The sequence below is a fragment of the Glycine max genome, chromosome 14 (genome assembly GCF_000004515.6).
Source record: "Glycine max cultivar Williams 82 chromosome 14, Glycine_max_v4.0, whole genome shotgun sequence".
Taxonomy (NCBI): domain Eukaryota; kingdom Viridiplantae; phylum Streptophyta; class Magnoliopsida; order Fabales; family Fabaceae; genus Glycine; species Glycine max.
The window spans coordinates 46,828,410-46,851,479 of NC_038250.2; the positions used below are offsets into that span (position 1 = coordinate 46,828,410).

The following is a 23,070-nucleotide window of genomic DNA, read 5'->3' on the forward strand; positions in this document are numbered from 1 at the left end:
GTTATTGGATCAATGATAACTATTCTAGATTAAATATCAATTTAAATTACATTTGAGATTAACATAATTAATTAGGAATGGAGATGGAACATTACCTCTTAACGCTCAAGATTTTTATGAGAAAAAAAACGACATATTGCGTCATATAGTCAAAGGAATCTTGTCGGTAAGCTCAAATTTTATGAGACACAAGTAATTAATAAAAAATAAAGTAAATTATACCTGCATCTCATGTATTTTTTTTCTTTTCAAATTGTACTTGACATTTTTTTTCACCCTAAAAAAACTCCTTAATTATTTAGCTCATATTACTCAGACTTCCTCCCCCTAAAAATCCGTTTAATAGTTTAACAGAAAGTATACACATGTTGATCATGTGACTTTTTTGAAAATTTATATTTAAAATATTCTCATTTTCTTTCTCACACTTTCATTCCTTGTGTTTTCTCCAAATTACACCCGATAGTCCTTTTTTACATTCTATAAAAAATTCTTAATTGTTTAACTCACATTACACTTAGACTTCCTCCATCTTAAATATTGTTTAATAATTTAACAGAAAATAAGCACATACTGGTCACATGACTTTTAATGAAAATTTATCTCTAAAATACACTCATCTTCTTCCTTTTAACTCCATAAATGACATGATATCATTTTCAACCTGAAAATATTTTAACACTCTTCATTCTTTTTCTTTTTTCTTTAATTGGATATGAATTCACCTTATTGGTACGCATGAGTTAACATCCTTCCTTCTTCTTCTTCTTTTTGTTCTTTTTAGTTCAATTTTTTGGTGTTTGTTGGGTTGTTTGATTACTGTGTTTTTGTTGGACGTGTTCCCAGCAATGCCTATTGATTGAATATGGTCCTTTGCTTCAAATTTTAGTGTTTTGCTCCTGCATTTGTGTTTTTAACTCCTTTCTTTGAAATATTTATTTTTTATGGCTAGATGTTTGATATAATATCTCAATCAACATGTGCATCTTCTTCAAGTACTAACAACAATGAAGTAAGAGTCAAATATTAAAGGAAAAATTGTTATTGTCTTAAGAAATGTCCATTCATAGGGTAAATTGTTAATTTGTTATTGAATATTTAACAAAGATGTTAGGACAATTTCGTCTGTTTATATATTTTAATTGATGTTAGTCAATGACGCTAATAAAAGAAGGTAAAAGTAATGTAAAAAGAGTGAGGGATATTTAGTGCAATTTGAGAAAAACACATAGTGCGAGTATAACAAAAATATCAGGATAATTTCATCTACTCACATATTTTAATTAATTAACAGAATGAATAAAAGTAATGTAAACAAAAGTGTAGTTTGAGAAAAATATAGGGATGCAAGCGTAATTTATTTTAAAAAAATAACATTATAGTGCAGAATTAAAAAAGAAAAAAAATAATTCTGAGCCACTCACTTCAAAATAGGACGCATGCTAATGCAACATTTTAAATTAAAATAGTAGTAAAAGTGTAAAATACCCAATAAAAATGAAATGATGTATCTTCTATGTATAATCTTTTTCCAATCCTCCATATTTGGGAGCTTCAGTTCTAATATGTTTATAAAGACATTAAATCAAAAGCAATAAAATTGTTCAGATTTATTGCAGAGGTTAAGGAGGAAAAACAGAAAATAACAAAAACTGCACTTTGGCGTAACTAGAAACTATTCACATTATGAAACAGGCTATATAGTATATAGAACCCCATTTGGTTACTAAGCAGGAATTTGTGATGCTTTGAAGAAAGATTTTGAAGTATGTCCTGTTGGTAATTTCCAATGAGAAGATATAAGTAAAGCATAAAATCAATCATCATTGTAGTCATTTCATGTTCTTCTATAAGAGACAGATTATCATTCAAAGATGCTTTATATATTAATGATTGGAGTGACAAAACTCAACCTGGAAAATGATAGGTAGAAAAAAAACAGTGGCATGAGCATGCATCCACGAAAGAGGATTAGATTCTTCCCTGAATAGTTTATAAGAAACGCCATACGAGTTTGCATGGTGTAAAATTCTAATATAAAGACCATAACTAAAAAGGGTTAAACAACAAAGTATAAAAGGATGTAGAATATGCAATGTCCAATAGAAATCATATTCACAGAGAAATCTGTACCACTCATGGCACCAGACCTCTAGTGCCTACGGAAGCATTAGAGTTTGAGTGCTTCTGACTAAATTCCAAAAACTGGAATTTAGCATAAGATGATATGTTCCTTTCTTTTTTCCAATAATTTTCTTCAAAACATGGGAAATAAAAATATAAGATTATGGGAAGAAAATGATTGCTCCTTGACCATAAAAGGTGCACGAAACTTTCTCTATATAAAAACAAGGGACTGCTATCTATGGGAAATTTGATTCTCTGCTTTTCAATCCTTTCCCTCCATGATGCAACCTGAATTAGCTTTGTCTACATAGTTCCTAATCTATATTATTTTTCTGGACAAAGTCTCCTGCAACAAACTCATCCTCTTCCCCCATAAATTAATCCTATGCCTTCCCCTAACTGCACTCACATACAACTCTAGCAGTTTTCATAGTCCAAAGTTTAATCATTCTTATTCCCCTAGTAGAAGAAGATGGTAGCACACACATACAACTGCTTATGTTACATAGGACTCAATGCATAGATTAAGTTTATGTTCAAGAAATTTATATGTTTTTACCCTCTTTTTTTAACACCTTTGCATGATGTTTTGGGTGCAGAGTTTTGAGGATTCCACAAAGAAACATCAGTCAGTTGGACCATGGGGAGGCAATGAAGGGTCCCGTTGGGATGATGGGATATACTCAGGAGTAAGGCAATTGGTGATGGTTCATGGGGCAGGGATTGACTCCATTCAAATTGAATATGATAAGAAAGGAAGCTCTATTTGGTCAGAGAGGCATGGTGGAAGTGGAGGCCGTAAAACTGACAAGGTAAAGGTTCCATGTCCTTAGCTGATCTAGTGACATTAATTTGCAATAATGGCACTAAAGAATATGTTAAGGTAGAAAGAGGGCATATCAGGTGAGAACTCTTCTTATTGTGAATTATATAATTTGAGTCACACTTCTATACATGAAGGTTGGTTAGTGTCACATAACCACTTTAAAAAGTCATATACATTTTTTCTTTTAATCCTTACCATTTAAATATGATCTAATGTTCTATACTTGTAGTTCTCATTTCTGATGATAAAAAGAGTTCTCATGTGTTGAGTTCCTAAGTTAGAAGTTGGTATTAACTAAAATTTGTGCATATAATAACTAACTACTATTGACTGTGTTGCAGGTGAAGCTTGATTGTCCAAATGAGTTCCTAACTAAAATTCATGGATACTATGGCAGCTTAAATCAAAGGGGGCCAAACTTAGTTCGGTCACAGAGTTTTGAGAGTAACAAGAAAACTTATGGACCATTTGGTGTTGAACAATACGTATAGATATATATACAATAGGACATGATTTTGAAATTAATCTTGAAAATACAAACAAATTGAATAACAGGATATGAATCTTTTATATAATTGTATAGACAAACATATTTTTATATTACTGTTTTTTTTACTGAATAACATGTATCTTTTAAGAATGTATCTTTTAAATAAAAGAATTTTATTAGAGTTAGATAAAATTATATATGACAATATTTTTCTTAAGTGTATGATGTAACAATATATTTAATACTTAAATTCGAAATCACTTGTTCACTCTTGTTAAATTAGATTAATTTCATATTTGTTGATTTAGCAAGCTCAATGATATATTACTTTGTTAGTTAGTGTGTTACTAGTAGTTAGTTTAATGCTAAACGAGATATGACTGAAGATAGAATTTCAATTCTAAACATAACAAGTCACAATCACAATGCTTCTCGTTTAAGATTTAAAAAGTATATTGTTAAAAGTAAGGCGTGCTTCCAGTTGCAGAAGCAGAATCCTCCTCTTTGCTACAGCTATTTCATGGTTTCTTTAACTCAGATTGCAAAATGTTGTTTCTGAAATTGACTGCAAATATCTCTTTGAAAGTTTGCAATCAGGATACTGCCCATGAACACCGAATTAGGTGCTATTATTAGTGCTTAGGACTGCTAAAAAAAACTATTTTGAAAAAAAAAATATAACTAACAATAACTAATTACATAATAACCAATTGTTTTATAAAACTATAACAAAAATGATTATTTTAAATAATCTATTTTTATTTAAAAATAATTATATAATCAGTTTAATAGAAATAGTTATTTTGAATAATTTATTTTTATTTATCCATAACCGGTTATATATCTAATTTTAAATATAACTTGTTATATTTCCAATTTTTAAAAACAACAACTAATTAAATCAAATTATAATTAATTATGCAAAATTAGTTATGATTATAATTATTATAATTACTTATAATCTAGTTATTTATTGGTTATGGTTATTTAAATAACCAAACCATGGCACCCCTATTGTAAACATGCACTTGTTTTGATAAATAACTCATCCTTGAGTTTGGTGCGTACGTAGACAAACTAATTTAGTCGCTTATAAATTAAGCAAAGTGTCTAAATTTTATGCTATTTCACATTCCTTTGATATTATCCCTTATTATATTTATAAGTTGATTATTGATGAAATGATTTAAGTCCTTTAAAAAAATTGTTAAAAATATTTAATACTTTGACTATGTAAAAATTAGTGGAGAACATAGATAAAACTAGTTCGAAAATACTTAAAATTTTCATTACTTAATTTGAAGATATCCTAGTTTGAAAGTAAATTTTCTTACTAGTAATACAATTTTTTAACTTACATTTATTATTAGTTAAAATCTATTAAATAATTTAAATTCAAGAGAGATTAATTACCGAACTTCAGGCCAACCAAATTCTTTTTACCATACTTCATAATTTTTAATAAATTGTAATTAATCATAAAATATATGTTGTTTCTTTTTTTTTTTAAAAAGGACCACCTATAATTTTGTTAAATTGTCTATAATCTGAATTTGAGTTTATGTAAATACAACTATTTAGGATATGTTAGATTTGTTAAAAATATAGGCTTAAATGTAATTATAATTTTCTTATTTTTTAAAATTTATAATTTTGGTCTCTAATTTTAAAATAGAAACATTTAGTGTTTCTATTTTTTAAAATCTATAATTTTAATTTTCTTATTTTAAAATAGAGACATTTAATTTCTCACTTTTTAGAAAATCTGTGATTTTAATCCTCCTATCAAACTAAAGACATTAATTGTTAAGAGATTAATATTGACTAAACAAATAATTGTGTGTCACATCATTAAATTTGGGTCACGTTAGGATGATTTCTTGCCATGGAAGGATTAAAATTGTAGATCTCACAAAACTTGAGGATTAAATATTTTTATTTTAAAATAAGGGGACTAAAATTATTGATTTTGAAAAATATGAGGAAGACCAAAATTATATTTAAGCCAAAAATATAATACTAGAGAGGGAAAAAAGAACAACACATAATAAAGATATAAGCTATAGGATAATTTTTTTTTTATCTTGTATAATGTTTGATAGATATGATGCATTTGATTCGCTAAAAAATAAGGGACTAAAAAACACAAAAATATTTGTCCAACGTTTGATGGTAAGAATCACCGAGGGACAATACAAAATAAAAAATGATAGACGGAACAAATACCCAAAAACTTGTAACCTACTAAACTCGTACAACTTTTTGTCTTGTGTAACAAAAGTAAAAATACAATATTATTCTTATTTTTTGAATTTTTATTATCCTACACATTTTTTTCATATGCATCTCCTTCTCTAAACCTCCATCTCCAAACGTTGTATCTTGACTGTGAGAGCCGTAAGGACTGTTATTATTTCCTTTATGCTTATTATTTCTTTCTTTTCATTGTTAGTTTATTCATATGCTTCCATCATCATCTTCCTCCTTCTCGCTATGCTTTTTTTTTCTTCTTTTGGCCAACTTCGACGAGGTCACGTTGTGTCATCCCTATCATCATTATGACCCTATGGCGGTCTCACGCCGCCAAGCCCTACCTCATAAGTCGTGCCTTCTCCGTAGAGGTGTCTCTCCTTTGTTGCAGTATCAAGGTGCTGCTAATGCAACCAGAGTTTTATAGTAAAATTTGCATTATTTTGTTCAATACATAAACACATTAAACAAGATACAACGCAACATTATTTATATTATGCATCGAACACACCCATAATGAATAACACAAGTATAATAAAATAAAATTACTATAATATCTCATATTTAATTATCTTAATACAATTTATATCAAATTTAATGTGTTTACCAAAATAGAAAGAGAGGTATTAAAATAAAATAAAAAATCCGATATTTCTTTTTTAAAATGATTAGGCTGATTAATTATTATTTTTTAATTATTAGAAAGATAAAAAAATATAGATATATGTATTTTTTTAATACTTAATCGATATAAAAAATTATTACATAATTTTCCGAGCAATAAAAATTAAATTTTTTTATCTATGTGCCTGATTTATGCTATTTCTTTCTTCTTGTTTTTTCAATTCAAACTTAAAACAAAAATATATTTAGCCTAGTATTATAATTTTTAGTAAATCAATGGGACCCTTTCTGCCCCTCAGTCACTCTCCCTCACCTATACCTTCAGCCACACTGGACCACCACAAACTTCTCCTCCTCAGCATCATATCTTCTGAGTTCTGAGTGTTCCATTCCAATTCCAAGTTACAACTTGGCTGTGTCTATGGATCGCGCTCAGCTTCTGTTGCTGGGTGTACCCCTCTTCCTCTTCTGCTCTGACCTCTTCTCCCTTTTCACTCATCATCCACCGCCGCCACCCCACCACCACCACCACCACCACCATCCTCACCCGCCGCACCACCACCACCACCCACCGCACCACCATCACCACCCACCCCACCACCACCATCATCACCCGCCCCACCACCATCACCAGCCGGTGACAATAGATTTCCCTCCCGAGGTAATTTCACTTCTTTCATGCAATTTTTTCTTATCACTTTTTTAAGTTACCAATAATGGTTTGGTTCTTGTTTTCCTCAGAAACCCACCAACAATATTGCAACTCCGGGTCTCGGCAACACTGTCCACATCAATTTCTGCTCTTCCTGCTCTTACAAGTACTTGTCCTCACTTTCGTGTTATTCTTAGTATTATCGTCCTGCTGTTTTTTTTTTTTTAATATTGATGACCTTTTAGAGAGAGAGGGAGAAAATGATAGAAAAGATAGGTTTTTGAGCTTAACTGTTTCACTTAGTTTGTGGGTAAAGTCTAGATAACAAGTGTCCTTTAGGAGATTAATTAAGGAATTAAAAGGTAAAAATATTTATTGTATAAATTATAGAAGAAAATAAAAAAGATCATGGTGGCACAATTTTTCACTTCCCAATAAAAACATTTTTACTTAAATTCCTTAACCAATGCCCTTGAGGTACTGGGTAGCATTTGCCTTGTCGGGAATAGGAGAATTGAACCAAAATATTTATGCATTACATTAGGTTTTTGGTTAATGCACCAAAAGTGTGGAATCTTACGTGGGCTGTTTATCATATCAAGTGCTTTGGAATTTGGATTGTCAGTAGCCAGAGAATGAGACAAGTGTTGTTCAAGATTATTGCCTTCTCTTATTGTTTTGTGTTTCTTAACAATCTGTTTTAATACAGTAGAAGGAAAATGAGGGGAAGAGAAAAGTTTAAAATTTGAATCGAAGGAAATGCATTGTTGTTCATGTTTCAATTTGTGATTTTAACACTCAACTTTTCTTTCCATTTTCTCTTCCAACTTAACAAAAGAAAATGCATCACCGTTCGTGATTTCTCCTCCCTCTAGTTTCTTTCCAAACATACAGTAGAGTTGGTTCATTGCTTGCACGTTTTGCGTTTAGGATGGGGAAGTCAGTGTAAGTGGATGATTGTGTTGTTTGTGTGGTGTGTAGGGGAACAGCAGTGACGATGAAAAATATGTTGGAGATTGCATTTCCTGGAACTGAGGTTATTCTTGCGAATTATCCCCCAACGCTTCCGAAGCGTCTGCTAAGCAAATTGGTTCCAGTTGTTCAGATTGGTGTTATAGGGGTTGTTGTTGCAGGGGAACATATTTTTCCAATGTTGGGTTTTGTTGCACCTCCTCCTTGGTATTACAACTTGCGTGCTAATAGGTTTGGAACCATTGCAAGTACTTGGCTTCTTGGGAATGCCTTGCAGTCATTCTTACAGAGCTCTGGGGCTTTCGAAGTTTACTTCAATGGTGAACTGGTTGGTGCCTTCCTTCTGTCTTTCTTACATTTATTAGTAAACATTTCTTTGCTAGTTGAGCATCTGATCTTTCTCTCCGGTAAGCTAATGCAAGTTTTGTTATGCTTTGTGACTCCGTGAGCATGTGTAATCAATCATAATTGGGTAGATGACTAGATGTCTCACACAAGTTGTTTGATCAACCTTTTTACCACTTCACTTGATTTCTACGGTTAACTCGGGGCTCACTAAGAAAAATTTAGTTACTATCATATAATATGTTAAGCACCATCATTACCTTTGGCTGTACTAGCTGTATTCTTATCAATTATCACTCTTTCTGCAGAGGGTTCTATTTCATTCTTTAATGCATCTTTATTGAGTGATATTGTATTTAACAAACTAAAACTAGTTCAAGATTTCTGCAGCAAGATATTGTGAAAAAGTGGGCAGACTTTGGGGAATTGGGGCCTATCATCCATCCCAGCTAAATAAAGCACGTCTTTGTTACCTTGAGCCAAATAACTCCATGGTGGTCCCATTGATATTTTTATACGAACTTTTGTAGTTTGGAACATCTACTTTCCGATTACAATTATATTATATATCTATATGCCTTTTCTGGGTGATTGGGGAGAGCTTTTACATACGTTGCATTCAACATTCAACTTGCAACTCTCAATTCATTTAGTATTTGGCTTTGTAACATTATTTTGATTATTAGGTTTCTTGCAGTCAGTGTTTTAAAGTGTAGCTCCAAAGAAATATCATCTATTCTATTTAAAGATTTTTTATCTGAACGATCTTTTCATAAGCCCCTTGCCTCTCTTCAGACTCTAGAGTTTACTTAGATGATGGTTATAGATGGAAGGTACTGTAATATGTCATTTTCAATGCTTTTGAATTTTTACTCATTTCTTCAAACTCTTCTGCCCTTGAAGGTTTTCTCTAAACTGAAGGAGGGAAGGTTTCCTGGAGAGATCGAGTTGAAGGATCTGATTACCAAAAAGATGACAAATTCTATACGTGTCAATGGTGTGTCAGAATTGACCTCTTAGTGCCTTTGGTGGAGACATATTTTGAGCTGTCATAAATTATGTAACTGGGCCTGCCATTCCACTATGAAGTAAAGGTTGATATACAGATATAATAGGATTATCATGTTGTAAGGTTTCCAGATGTATACTGGAGTATGAACTTTCTGTATTGAAAGAACTAAGTGATTGTTGAAGGCAAAACTCAGTTAATAGTTTGTGCAGAGTTTGAATGTTTTAATTTTTTTTTTTTTTCCATTGTGATATCTTTTCATTATCAGCTCAAATTACGTGAAAAATTGAATGGTAGGAAAAGGAAAATTTGGCTATATCACTGCATTTGTAAAAGGAGGGGTCTCGTACTATTTGGCAGTTGCAAAACTTATGCACCCAAAAGAATCTCTTTAATAATATATTGTCAAATTTGACCATACAATTGGGGATCCGTCTAAACACGACATAGGTTTTTTAGAGCCATACAATCAAATATACTACAAATTGAATGATAACGTGTATACACTATTATAAAAGAGCAGAGGCAGCCAAATTTAATTTATTGCCTTCCCCTTCAAGCCAACTCCCGAGTAACCTTTTTTTAGTTCCCACTGTTTCAGACAGATTGAATGCATAGTTGATATCAAGAACTAGTACAGTTCCTTGCTGTTCAGCTTACTGAAATTCATCTCTTGAGATTTACTGGCTTTTGAAAAATGCTAATCCAAAATGATCCAATTAAATACACTTAATCATCTTATTGCTTTACTAATAGCCTGCAAAACAACCAATAAAGAGAAGTATAATCTGAAAGGCCCGATTAACATTTCTAAGTCTTAATGAAAAATTGCATGCAGAGAGTATTTATTTACCTTAAAAAGTTTCATATTCTGCTTATATCACGGCCAAACACAAGAGTAGTAGCCCAGTTGATAGCTACATAGAATCTGTTCCTCCAGCTGATGACTCGAGTTAGATATGCCGAGCGCCAAATAAACCAACTGACAAAACCTGCCAGAGATAACCCTTTGCCCTCCTGTAGGAGATACGTGAATGAATAAAACCATACATAAGTTTTTGAAGCACCAGCAAAAGCTCAGAAATGAAAGTCACCTTGCTCTGTCTGAGGTCCACTAGAGCTTTGTAACTCCCTATAGATGCCATGCTTCCCATGTGCTTGTAAACAAACTGATCCCCAAAGTCTACATCTTTTGCACTGTTTGCACGGCCTCCATTGGCTTTACCTATTTTGTTTAATAAGAATGCTAAATATTTACCTTGCCTTTCTGCCACCTGTGGTTCAATTTCAAATGGCAATGCATTAAATTGGCAAGGATAAGTTTTCAGGCACATGCAAAATCACTTCCCTTATGAACCACTAACAGTAAATATAGCAGTAACACATTCGGAATGAACCACTAATGAAATGTGTCAGGGACAAAGACCTTAGGTAAAATCAGAACTACAAATGGCAGGAATTTAAGAAATGAATTTGTATGTAGGAGAAATTAATGAACCCAATGTCACGTACTTGGGCTAAAGCCGGTAGTGGTGTTTTTCCAGTACTTTCAACAAATCCACTGCAGTCACCTATTGAGAAGATATCCTCTACTGTAGGAACACGAAGCCACTCATCAATGCCAATCCTGTGAATAAGAAACTTTAAAAATTTGCTTCATGGAAATGCAGTTCTTTATAGTTAAAAGTCACCATACAACAAAGCAAACATGAGAGCAGAAGACAAGACAAAGGCACATCAACTATGTCAAATACAAGGAAACCTAATATAGCTATCACGAGCTTAGGGTGAACAAATGACTAAGAAAGCAAAATGTAACTACATATATGTAGTTTAGATGTCAGCCTTAACATACTTACACCACAATACAACCATTGATTTATAGGCTTTCTACGTAATGACTTTCATGCCAAAGTTTTGAACATTAAAAAATGAGTAGATAATCAAATTATTGATATTTGCTTATATTTGAAAAAACTACGTGTTAAAAAAAAATCTTGGATTTATATGAAATTTTATGAGCATAACGTACCTAAAATAAACTTTCAAATCCAACCTTGAAATTAAATTTTTTATGAAAACTTATTCATTGACTTTATATTTATTTTAATCCATGCCAAACTCGGTCCTCTTGTTCATAAATACATGCATATAACGTGTAACATCTTTGGACAAACTAAAACCTGCTTTCGTGATAAGAAAGATCAAAATACTATCACTATGTTTGGTTGCATGTTAGAGAGGGAATATATGCATATTGGACATGGAAATCAAAAGCAACATACACTAACTTTTACGTTAATTTGGAATTTGACGTGATTTTGGTTCAACGTGACGTAGAACCAAACACGCACTATGTTGAAAAATCGAGGAAATCAATAATGAGGAGATTTTAAATCAATGGGTCACAAGCAACCACATAAATAAACTTGACACTACACTCTAACTTAAAATCTTAATGCTTAGGTTTATAGGTTTTATTCTCACTTCAAACTTATATTCCAACAATCTCCCTCTCAAGTGTGAATCTCTTTCACATGGTAACTCCCTCTCAAGCAAAAGTCATTTTCAATCCACAAGTATCCAATGGTGACCCTTAAAGCTTAACCTTGACTGTCTCGACTCTCCTAACCATTGCCGTCAACATGCTCCAGTACCTTGCACCGAGTGTAGAATCCGTTGTCTGACCTCCATGCATGGGCTCATCTGCCCAAAAGAATTTCAGTTTAAGGGATCTCATATGTCCATGGATCCATTGTCAATACCATTATGCTCGTCCGAGCCAGTCACCATGTTAAACCATCAGCTTTGATACTAATTGTTAGAAAATTGAGGAGAGTAAACACCAGGGAGATTTAAACCAATAGACATCGAGCAACCACATAAGTTAACTTGACACCACGCTTCAACCCAAAACTTTAAGGCTTGGGTTTATGACTCTTATCCTCACTTCACACTTGTATTCCAACACACTATATTAAAAAATCAGCTGCCAATTTGTAAATTTGAAACAGCTGTCAGTAAAAAGAAAATAAGAACAACTATGTTGTGTAGCAAGAACAACCTTCCACCAGGAGCTTTAGGAAGATCCAAAGATTGAATAATAGCAGATGGACCAACTCCAGTAGACCATACCAGCAACCCATACGGAACCTCAGTACCATCATTTAGGATAATCTTCTTCTCTTCAACATCTTTCACAATGCCACGGACAAGTCGAACTCCTGACTGATAGAAACTTCAATATGAGGAGATATAAACTAACAACATAGGAATAGACTACATTTCTTTAAATAGAAATCTGGGTTTATTTTTGCTTTTGTTTCTATTCAGAAGTTCGAAATCAGCAGGATTATTTTCAACAAACAGAAGAGAAGCTCTTTTTGACATATATAGCTCACCTTTGTCAATTGATTGGTGGCATACTGCCTGAGTCGGACATCAAAGGAAGACAATATCTCATTGGCCTAAAATGGCACGAATAAATTTGTTAACACAAATTATTTTAAAAGACAATAAGGCATGAAGAAAAATGACAACTTATTATGAAAAAATGGCTTCCAGGAACTCTAAGGTATTTCAAACAATTATGTTGGCAAGAATTGTAAGACATGGGGATAAACAATGGAAAGAGCAAGATGTTTGTGCCATAGGCCATAGCAAAATATGTAGTCTATTTGGTTGTATCACATATATAATGCTACTAACTACTAAGCATACCTCAATTAAAGTAACGTGGATGTAGTCCTTCACATGAGCATATCTCTGACGGACATCTCTTACAATAAAATCACTAAGTTCACCACTGAATTCCACTCCAGTGGGACCACCTCCGACAACCACACAGTGTAACAGCCTTTGTTTTTCCTCTTCTTCAATCCCTGCATCCAAATCAAATACAGATTGCATAGGTGATGTATAAAAACCATTATTTTCAAGTGACTTCATATTAAGCTAAAATAGAAAATTGTTGTAAACCTGGAACATCAGACATCATCAAGTTCAGGAGCAACTTCCGACGAATTTCCTGTGCATGGTAAACTTCACGAAGAAAAATTGCATGCTCATAGACTCCATGAATTCCAAAAGTGGTAGGTTGCGCTCCTAATGCAATTACCAGCTTATCATATGAGATTGTAAACCTCCAAGGATCTGGTGCCTGTGCCCCTTCAGTTACAGACTCACAATGCACCTTAAAAACCATTTGTCAGATTCTCCTCAATTAAGACACATTGTAAGTACCAATTTTCAATTAAAACTAGTCATTTTCCAAAATTAAGCCATATTGTGAGTACCGAATATTTCAACTTAAACTAGTATGATGCCCTTTTGTTTGGAGGAGGCGTAGAAAGAGTAAGAAATAGATATGAAATTGAATTTTCATTGGGGCTTCAGGACCAGGAGCTGCTTTAATCGTTTTACTTCCAATGAAGCCTTTTCTTACTAGATAGGGTAGACCAAGAAAAGAAGGTACCAAAAAACAAAATTTCAATAAACCCATTTACAAAAAGGGTACCTTATAATGATTTCAAACTTCGAATAGATCCCTTAGATTTTCAACCCATATGGGAAAAGTTTAATCAATTAACAGAACACATTCCTTCACCCCTTAAAGCAAAACAATCTACACATTCCATTTGCCATAAGTTCATTCCATATTTTCATTTCTGCTACTTAATCTTTCTTGTATCCCTCTTATGATATCAGTGATTTTTCTTAGTTCAGTTTTTCTTGTTTTCTATTGAACCATTAGGTAAAAGATCATACTAATCTCATGAAATATCAAGATCTATGTAAGGGATTGATCTTCATATACAGATTCAGAGATCAAATCCCTAACCACATATTTAAGAAGTATGATATTTTGCCAACCATATTATAACATGTTGATTGTGAATTTTATTGTTTATGTTCTAGTCCAGTTAGTATCAAGGTCACAAAACCAGATATGTACATAGTTGAGTAGAGGAAATCCCTACATATTAAAAGCTGCAGAAACTTATGTCAATTAACAAATGTCATTCAAATAGGTTGATACGATGCACGTTGGCCACACATGTCCATTATCAAGTAACCAAATAACGATCAATTTAATATAACATTTAATCAAATCACAAATTCACAATTCCCCCTATCAAGCACAATAATTTGAAGAAAAGTAGTTGGTTAAGAACTTAACATACCACATGGTTATCAGCATCAATGGCAGTACAATTGGCGAGGAAGAAATAAGAACCGGGTTCTCTGGAGATAGCGGGTTGGATCCTGGCGATGGGTTCGGCAACGGTTCTAAACTCGAGAGTTCCGACGCACGTGGAAGCCAAGAGAGGCGTGAAGACCATGTGATTGCGCGGGGACACGCAAACGACGTCGTAGATTTGAGTGTCGAGCCCCTTCATGAGGCGGCACCCGGCCCACCCGGAGCCCAGAACCACCACCCTGGGCTTCTCGTGGGCCTGAGTGGGCTCCAGGCCCGCATGCCGAACCGGAGCGGTCGAGGTGCTAAACCGGGGCAGAAGACTTAAGCGGTGCGTGCTTGTGGTGGTGATGGCGGAAAACTTGGTGGAGAGGTGTCTGAACCAGGACATGGTGAAAGAACGTGTGAAGGTTTAACTTAGGTTGTTTTGTTTTACGAGGATAGATGCAGTGAGATCATCAGGGAAGAAGGGCTTCCAAAGATGTGGGTCTGTTTGACTTGACTGATGTAAGAGGCTGCTTTCGCGGGATGGGAGTGTATGACGTTGTTGTCACGTGTTGTTGTTTAATTAATGTTTAACTATTTATTTAATTTTTATAATTAATAAATGGATATTTTAATTTTTAAAATTTAATAATGAATTAAAAAAATTTAAGGACAGGGATTTTTTAGAATTACAATATAAAATTTAGAAGAAAAAAATCACTTATTATAGGAACTAAAAAAAATAAATTTAAGGAGAATCATTGCCTGTCTCTTCAGCCAGACAAGAGAGTTTTCCAAAGGGAACAATATTATAGAAGTAATTTCATGAAGGACAGAAGGATCCTTTCATCTGTTGGATGTGCGACTTGCATAAATTTTCACCACACGTATGTTAAATGGGACCCTGCAGTTGGAATGTACCCTTTTTAAACATTAAAATAAAATGGTATAAAGTTTTTACTAATATCACTTACATCAATGTCCTGCCTTTGAATTTCAACGAGGCATGATTGATTTACAAACATTGAAAGTAAAGGTAAAATCTAATCTAATATTTTTAGCTACTAATACACTTGTACAAGCTTATACTTTCTTGATATTCAACACCTCTGATCTAAAGGTGGAATTAAAAATCTCAAGTAGGAGACGAAGTTGCATAGGTAAGAATATGACCACAGATAAGCTTGCAATGGAAATGACAAATTTTACCATCTTGGAATGACCCGAATCCTCAAGCATCAAAGAAAAGGCAGAGCAAAATGCAACCATCATGGCCAAGATAGAACATATGAGTGTGAAAAGGCCAAACATCAACTTGAGTGGCAAGGATTTAAGGAAATCTCTTTCAGCATAACGAGATGTGAGAATTCCAATAAAAGTCATCACAGCAGTGGAGGAAGAAAAGAGTGAGATAGCATCAGCCACCATATAAGTTGTGAACATTCTTTTGTGCAAAAACATAGGAATACCAGTATTTTGATCATTTCCTCCAGGAAGAGTGAAGGCTGCTGCAAACACAATGGTTATTATAAGAGTCCCCACTATTGTGAAGGATGTTGCCGTCTCCTTTGCCCATTTCTCTGCGTCCTTCAACAGTTCTTCATGTTTCTTAGTAAATAATTCTTTAGGCTTCATGCCATCTCCATTTATAGCTTGTTGAAACTTTGGATGCAAAATTCTTTTCACCGCCTGCAACAATTACATCAAATATACGACAAAAGAAATATTCGACATTATGGCTTAATATTGTTGAATCACGTCATGTGATCTCTATATCAGCAAAAAAAATTAAATTTGGATGTAATAATATTACTCTCACACATGATGACATCATATAATGTGTCATGATGTCAACCATGTGAGTCACATGTTATTTCTATTTTTGTTTGTTTATGACACTAATGATGGTATTCACCATATGTTGTCCATGGTAATCTCTCAAAATATGAATTACGTACATTAAATTCAAGAAAATGATACCATAGATTAGTAACACTAGTAGCTAATGATAAAAAGGAGAAAACATAAGTGTAGCATGTAAGTGCTTTCAGAGTTGTTCTCTAATCATAATTGGAGTTTTATTTGGTTAGTTCACCTAATAAAAGTCGAAATTAAAGATAAATTTTAATTCCTAAGGGTATACTCTCATTTTAATTGGTGAACAATATTGAATGCACGTCATATACTGCATCCAAGTTTTCTCCCTCTAAACTGTAAGCAAAGTATACTTAATATGATGTTTATGTCGCCAATAACAGTGCTATCTAGTATCTAAGCAAATATAAAATCATATCAACAATGTCATGATAAAAGGAGTTAATTAAATCATTTAAATCTTTTAAAAGACCAATTTGTTATATAATAAAAAAAAAGAACAACTAGGAGGCTATGTGATATTTTTTACAAAACTAAAGCTAAATAATTAGTCTTAAAGTGTATGGCATAATATAACTACAGTTTGAGAAGAAAGAAAAAATAATAACCTTAAACCATTGAAGTTCTCTTTGCATTTGCAAAGCTGGACCAGATTTGCGATCAAGCTCGGCCGTGGGCACTGAAGTCCCTATCAAATGCAACATATTGTTACCAAATATATCTGTGCGAGAAATAATCACCTTTCCTTGTCCTTTCAAGCCATTTATGAGGTTGAAAATGTTTTCTCTACGATACAAAATGGCATAAGAAAAAATGCCTCTTTGATTTTCATCAAAAACCCAATAAAGATCAGGATTAGCCTGAGTCAACTTGATTATGAACTCTGCAATTCCACTTTTGGACGCTTCTAATAAGGACTCGTAAACTGAGGCCTCTCTCAGCTTTGTTTCATCAAAGCCCATAATTCCTTTAGCCATGCTATTAAGAATCTCAACTGCACGATGGTGAGTCATTTTTTTCTTGTGTGTTTTCTTTATCCCTGCAAATGAAAGAATATGATGAATGGGTAGTAGTGATCAGAAAATGAAACTACTGTTACTAATAAATACTAGTTAGAAGTAATAAATCGTATAAAACTTTTTATATTATCAACACATAATCTTTTTTTCTCTAAAACTAATATACGTTCCATACCGGGAAGACAAAGAAGTATGGTAATCACATGATCCCGTAGACGAGACAAGAGACCTGAAGAGATTTGAGAATGTACATGAGTTACACAAATGCAAGCAACTTGATCATGTAAAAAATCCTACAACATGGTTGGAACATTGATGTTAATTGAGTAGAAAATTGGGGTCTAACTCAACCTAAGAGCTAGCTCAAAGGGTGAGGATTACCCTCACCTTATATCTTCTATCTTAACACTATCTATAGTCAAGGGTTTTTTCTCAATTCAATTCACTTCTTCAAGTAGAAAATTAGAGTCTAACTTAACTCTAAAAGTTAGTTTAAAGGATGAGGATTATCCTTATCTTATATACTTTATCTTGACACTATCTTTAGTTAATGTAAAACTTTAGTTTTTTCTCGATTAATTGAACAGATGCTAATTACTAAGTTATAAGTATGAATTTAGAAAGACATATATATACTTTCCATTATATACATATATATTGAATAAATACAATTTAAAAATCATCATATTTTTTAAATCAAAAATATATGTAAGCCTATGTGTTGACAACTAAATATATGTAAGTCAAATGTTAAATATAATCAATTTTTTAATTATATATTAAATACACGAGTCTGAATATTTCAAAATCCATTTTCTATAAATATGTTTTTATGCGATTTTAATGGTCATTTAACCTAAAAAATGCACTTAATTAAAACCCTTCAATTCCTTATAAATGTTAGTGTTCACCTAATGTTTTCTTCTCCTTCACACTTTAATATGATCTGAAGTTCTCAATACTTACTTTAAAAAGAAAAATCAAGGACTAGTTTGAAACAAACCTGGTTTAATGATCCTTCCTCCGTCTTCCTTCATCAGATCGCCAGCCTCCTCATGAGTTATGGGTATGACTAAAACAAATATTTATGAAATCCTATAAACAATACTATTATAACAAAATGAAATTAATTATATGATCAGGAAATAAATGTTTTTAGTATTACTTTAAGAAGAAAGAAAAGTAACGAGATTAGTACCTTAATTAAACCACAACCAAAATGTTAGAAGAGAGTCTTCATTATTCACACATACACTTGAACTTTCAACATTTAAGACCCACTTAGATGTGAACCTTAAACTCCTCATGAAAAAATTTAATAAATTTATAAATTAAGAGTCGTGTCTTGACCAATGCTTCCCAATATGGGTTAGATACAAACCTGAGTTTTTTTTTTTAATTGACAAATAATATAATATGTATGATAGGGTATCGACTAGTGTTAGGACACAGGGTGGAGAGTCAGACGATTTTCCCATCACAATTGGTTTACATCAAGGGTCAACCCTTAGCCCCTACCTTTTTACCTTAATTCTGGATGTCCTCACGGAACAAATCCAAGAGATAGCGCCGAGATGCATGCTTTTTGCAGATGACATAGTCCTCCTTGGAGAGTCGAGGGAGGAGTTGAATGAGAGGTTGAAAACTTGGAGACGAGCTCTAGAAACACATGGCTTTCGCCTAAGCAGAAGCAAATCGGAGTATATGGAATGTAAGTTCAACAAAAGAAGGAGGGTTTCTAACTCAGAGGTGAAAATAGGAGACCATATTATCCCTCAAGTCACACGGTTTAAATATCTTGGGTCTGTAATACAGGATGATGGGGAAATTGAAGGGGATGTGAATCATCGCATTCAAGCAAGATGGATGAAATGGAGAAAAGCATCGGGGGTGTTATGTGATGCAAAGGTACCGATCAAGCTAAAGGGAAAGTTTTATCGGACTGCGGTAAGACCGGCGATTTTGTACGGAACAGAATGTTGGGCGGTCAAGAGCCAACATGAGAATAAAGTAGGTGTAGCGGAGATGAGGATGTTGCGGTGAATGTGTGGTAAGACTCGACAGGATAAAATTAGAAACGAAGCTATTAGAGAGAGGGTTGGAGTAGCGCCTATTGTAGAGAAGATGGTGGAAAATAGACTTAGGTGGTTTGGGCATGTAGAGAGAAGACCGATAGACTCTGTAGTGAGGAGAGTAGACCAGATGGAGAGAAGACAAACTATTCGAGGCAGAGGAAGACCTAAAAAGACTATAAGAGAGGTTATAAAAAAGGATCTCGAACTTAATGATTTGGATAGAAGTATGGTACTTGATAGAACATTATGGCAGAAGTTGATCCATGTAGCCGACCCCACCTAGTGGGATAAGGCGTTGTTGTTGTTGTTGTTATTGTTGTTGACAAATAATATAATAACGGGTATCAGTGGTACCAAAAATACGAAGAGGTTCCAAGGTCAGCAAATATACCGGTTATGCATTATATATATCCTAACCGAATAATACTGAATAACCCGAGACCAGAACAAGACCAAGAGTCACCAAGTTCATAACGAAAACAACAAATTATAAGCACACTAAGCAATTCAAATATAAGAATAAGATAAAAGACTGCCCAACACCTAGTGCTAATCTTGAAGATACAAACTTGAATGCCAATAGCAATCTATAAATAGGCTCTTCCATACATTCATATACCACATGAGTTGAGTAAGAAATATTTTGAAATCCCATAATTTAAAACAATTAAAGTGGTTAGTAATTAAGTATAGGTTAACTTATGATACTCATTTTATCTGTTTCTAATAAAATGGAATCGAAGTTCATCCGTCACTTAGAATTTTCAACCTTTCTTCTTTAAAAAAAGAACATTCCAAAATAGAATGCGAAAAGTCAAAATTAAATTTGTCCAGAAGAAGATAACTTACTTTTATACACCCACTGTAGCCATAATTTAGGCGGATTTACGCTGGGGAATGCAGAAGGTTGTTGAGCCAATGCAAATAAAGGGCTAACACCATCAAATTTCATGGTGAGAGGTATTCTTGGATTACGATTGAGCAGATTCAATGCAACGTCTGGTTAATTGTGTAAATATAAAAATATAAAAAATATTAAATAAAGTAATCATCTATAAGAAAAGTAAATTAATGTTGTGTTGCGGATGGAGATAAGTCAGTCAAATTAGACTTCATGTCTAATTTAATTTTGAAGCCATGCATAGATTTGGGCATGATCTCCTAATTGGTTATAAGTCATTTTTTTAAAATCGGGTACAATTTTTCTTAAAAGAAATTATCTAACCTAAAAATTTATTTATAATTTTTTAATAAATTAAGTTTTTTTAAAGAAAACTCTCGCCTAAAACATTTAAAAAATAAACCTAAATCAAATTAGGCCTAATAAGTAATATCATTCTATGAAGCATTTTGTCTATTTACACTTTTATTCCAAATAGACATATTTGACTGTTAGGATTTGTGTGCACTGTTAAGTTCTTACCAAAGATCTCGCTAGTGATGCATCTGGTAAGAAGCAAAGCACTGGTGTAGCCATTGTCCTCATTGAACACTTGCTTAGGAGTGTTGTGATAGAGATATTTGGCCATGTTTTTGTTGCCTTTAACAGCAGCCAAAACAAGTGGTATCAGCCCCTCATTAGTCTTGATTGTTAACAAGTCTCTGTTTCTATCAACCATGCATTTGGCCACGGAGATGGTGTCACTCAACTCTGCAGCAAGAGCCAGTGCCGTGTACCCTCTTGTGTCACGTTCCAACAAAAGCCGTTTGGGCACTTTGTTTACTAACTTTTCCACCATGTCTTCTTGTCCTGTGAGAACTGCAACATGAACAACCGTCTTGCCCAGTTTTGAAGTTTCATACATTGCCTTACGATTGTTGTTCACAAAAGTGCGTGCAGTGTCCCAATCACCTCTTTGTACACATCTGTGTAGTAATGGAAGACCTGCCATTTTGTTGATTAACCATAGAGCATGTGTGATGAGAATTTTTTTTGCTTAATTAAATTTTTCATATATATGGAATATAAATCGTTTTTAAAAATAACTATATTTTATATATGAAAAACTTAATTAAACCTTTTTTTATGACCTAACAATTAGAGATAGTAATAATCAAATTGAAAATAATTAAATTTAAATAAGTATTTAGACTATACAAATATACTAGTTTTAATTTTTCTAAAAAAAATAGAACTTATAAGAGATGCACATTTAATATAAGATATTTTAATAAAACTAACAAACTAACGTCCGTGAAAAAAAAAACTGTTAATATAAAATTTTTAATAGGATCAAACAATAAAAAAAATCAATTTTAATTGATATAATTTTAAGATAATTAAATATAATATATTACAAAAATTAACTACCTTATCATGCAAAATATTTAAATACATGATAGTGTAAAAATATTTTACTTATTAGTACATATATTACATATTAAAAATATATCTAGCATGAGAAATAACTCAATTTATTAAGCAAAATATATTAATTGTTATAAACTTCCTGATAATTATCTTTAATAACTATGAATAAAAAAAGATATCTATTTTTATACTTAAAAATCACAATATTTTTAAAAAAGAAAAAAACCCATTTTAAAACTCAATGGCTAAATGGTATAGATACAATTAATTACATTAATATAAAACAAGATAAAAAAAGAAAAGGAAAAGAGGGATTAGAATTGGATTGGATTTACCTTGTTCTATATCAGCTTTAGCTGCAAGTCTAGACTTGTACAAAGATGCCAAGGTATTCCATGCCCCTCTGGCTGTGGTAGTTTCTTTAATCTGAGAGAAAGTTTCAGATCCACAAGACATCTGAATAATATGCAAAAATAACTTTTAATGTATCCATTCAAATAAGCTTTATCCGATAAATACAATCTTACCCTTTACATTTAAATCACCTAAATCAAAATGTTAAAAAATCAATTCCTACCATGCATGTAGCTTATCTTTTAACTTAAAACTCTATATTAACTTCATATTCTTGAAAAAAACTAAAAACTTTTCTATACTAAACACTCCTTAAAAGTCAAATCTAAGATTATTGCTAATTGTTTGACAATAAAAATCTTAGTTTACTTAAAAGTTAAACTATATTTTCCCTTTTTAATAAATATTAGAGAATTTAATTAAAATATTCTGAAAATGTAAACATGTAATCATAAATTATCATATAATTACTTGAATTATATAGTAACTAATTAATTAAATGTCATTTAAGAATCTGTAAAATAGCATTTAACCGTGTATGTTTAAAACAAATACACTGTTAGACATGCACTAAAAAACATTTTTAAAAAATAATTAATTATTTTATCATTTTCTTTTCCTTCCTTTTAATAATATAACCAAAAATAATTAGTATATTTTTTTGACTGGGTATAAAATAAATAATATTTAAAACTTATTAAAGTTGTATATGTATATCCTATTTAGCAAATATTAAAGAATTTAATTGGAATAAATTTGCACCATTATTAATTATGAATTTTCATATAAGCAAAATTTGTTTTTTTAATTTTCATATATTAAGCAAAATTTGTTTTTTTAATTCTATTTATTGTGATTTTGCATTCCATGAAAGCATTACTTTACCTTTTTTTTATCAAAACAAAAGTAATCATTGTCAATTACTTCCCCATATGTAATTCTAGTTAACTATTCGACAC

General features: G+C 32.4%; 3 protein-coding genes across 3 annotated transcripts; 1 reads left to right on the top strand and 2 right to left on the bottom strand.

The window, feature by feature from the left end:
• Positions 1-6,592: 6,592 nt before the first annotated feature.
• On the top strand, positions 6,593-9,506 carry LOC100794131 (selT-like protein). The gene is made up of 4 exons (XM_006596365.4): positions 6,593-6,978; positions 7,059-7,135; positions 7,951-8,269; positions 9,190-9,506. Exons 1-4 carry the CDS (start codon positions 6,739-6,741, stop codon positions 9,304-9,306), a joined length of 753 nt encoding a protein of 250 aa, XP_006596428.1. The 5' UTR covers positions 6,593-6,738; the 3' UTR covers positions 9,307-9,506.
• Positions 9,507-9,667: 161 nt separating this feature from the next.
• Positions 9,668-15,027, bottom strand: LOC100794663 (internal alternative NAD(P)H-ubiquinone oxidoreductase A1, mitochondrial). Its single transcript, XM_003544840.5, has 9 exons — positions 14,479-15,027; positions 13,274-13,487; positions 13,016-13,176; positions 12,697-12,762; positions 12,360-12,523; positions 10,808-10,922; positions 10,390-10,569; positions 10,149-10,312; positions 9,668-10,052 (listed from the first exon to the last, which is right to left on the bottom strand). Exons 1-8 carry the CDS (start codon positions 14,881-14,883, stop codon positions 10,160-10,162), a joined length of 1,458 nt encoding a protein of 485 aa, XP_003544888.1. The 5' UTR covers positions 14,884-15,027; the 3' UTR covers positions 9,668-10,052; positions 10,149-10,159.
• A 533-nt stretch (positions 15,028-15,560) lies between these two features.
• Positions 15,561-22,213, bottom strand: LOC100820583 (ankyrin repeat-containing protein NPR4). The gene is made up of 5 exons (XM_003544249.1): positions 22,093-22,213; positions 20,870-21,331; positions 18,375-18,443; positions 16,961-17,391; positions 15,561-16,166 (listed from the first exon to the last, which is right to left on the bottom strand). The coding sequence occupies exons 1-5, from the start codon at positions 22,211-22,213 to the stop codon at positions 15,561-15,563; spliced, it is 1,689 nt and encodes a 562-aa protein (XP_003544297.1).
• Positions 22,214-23,070: the final 857 nt, after the last annotated feature.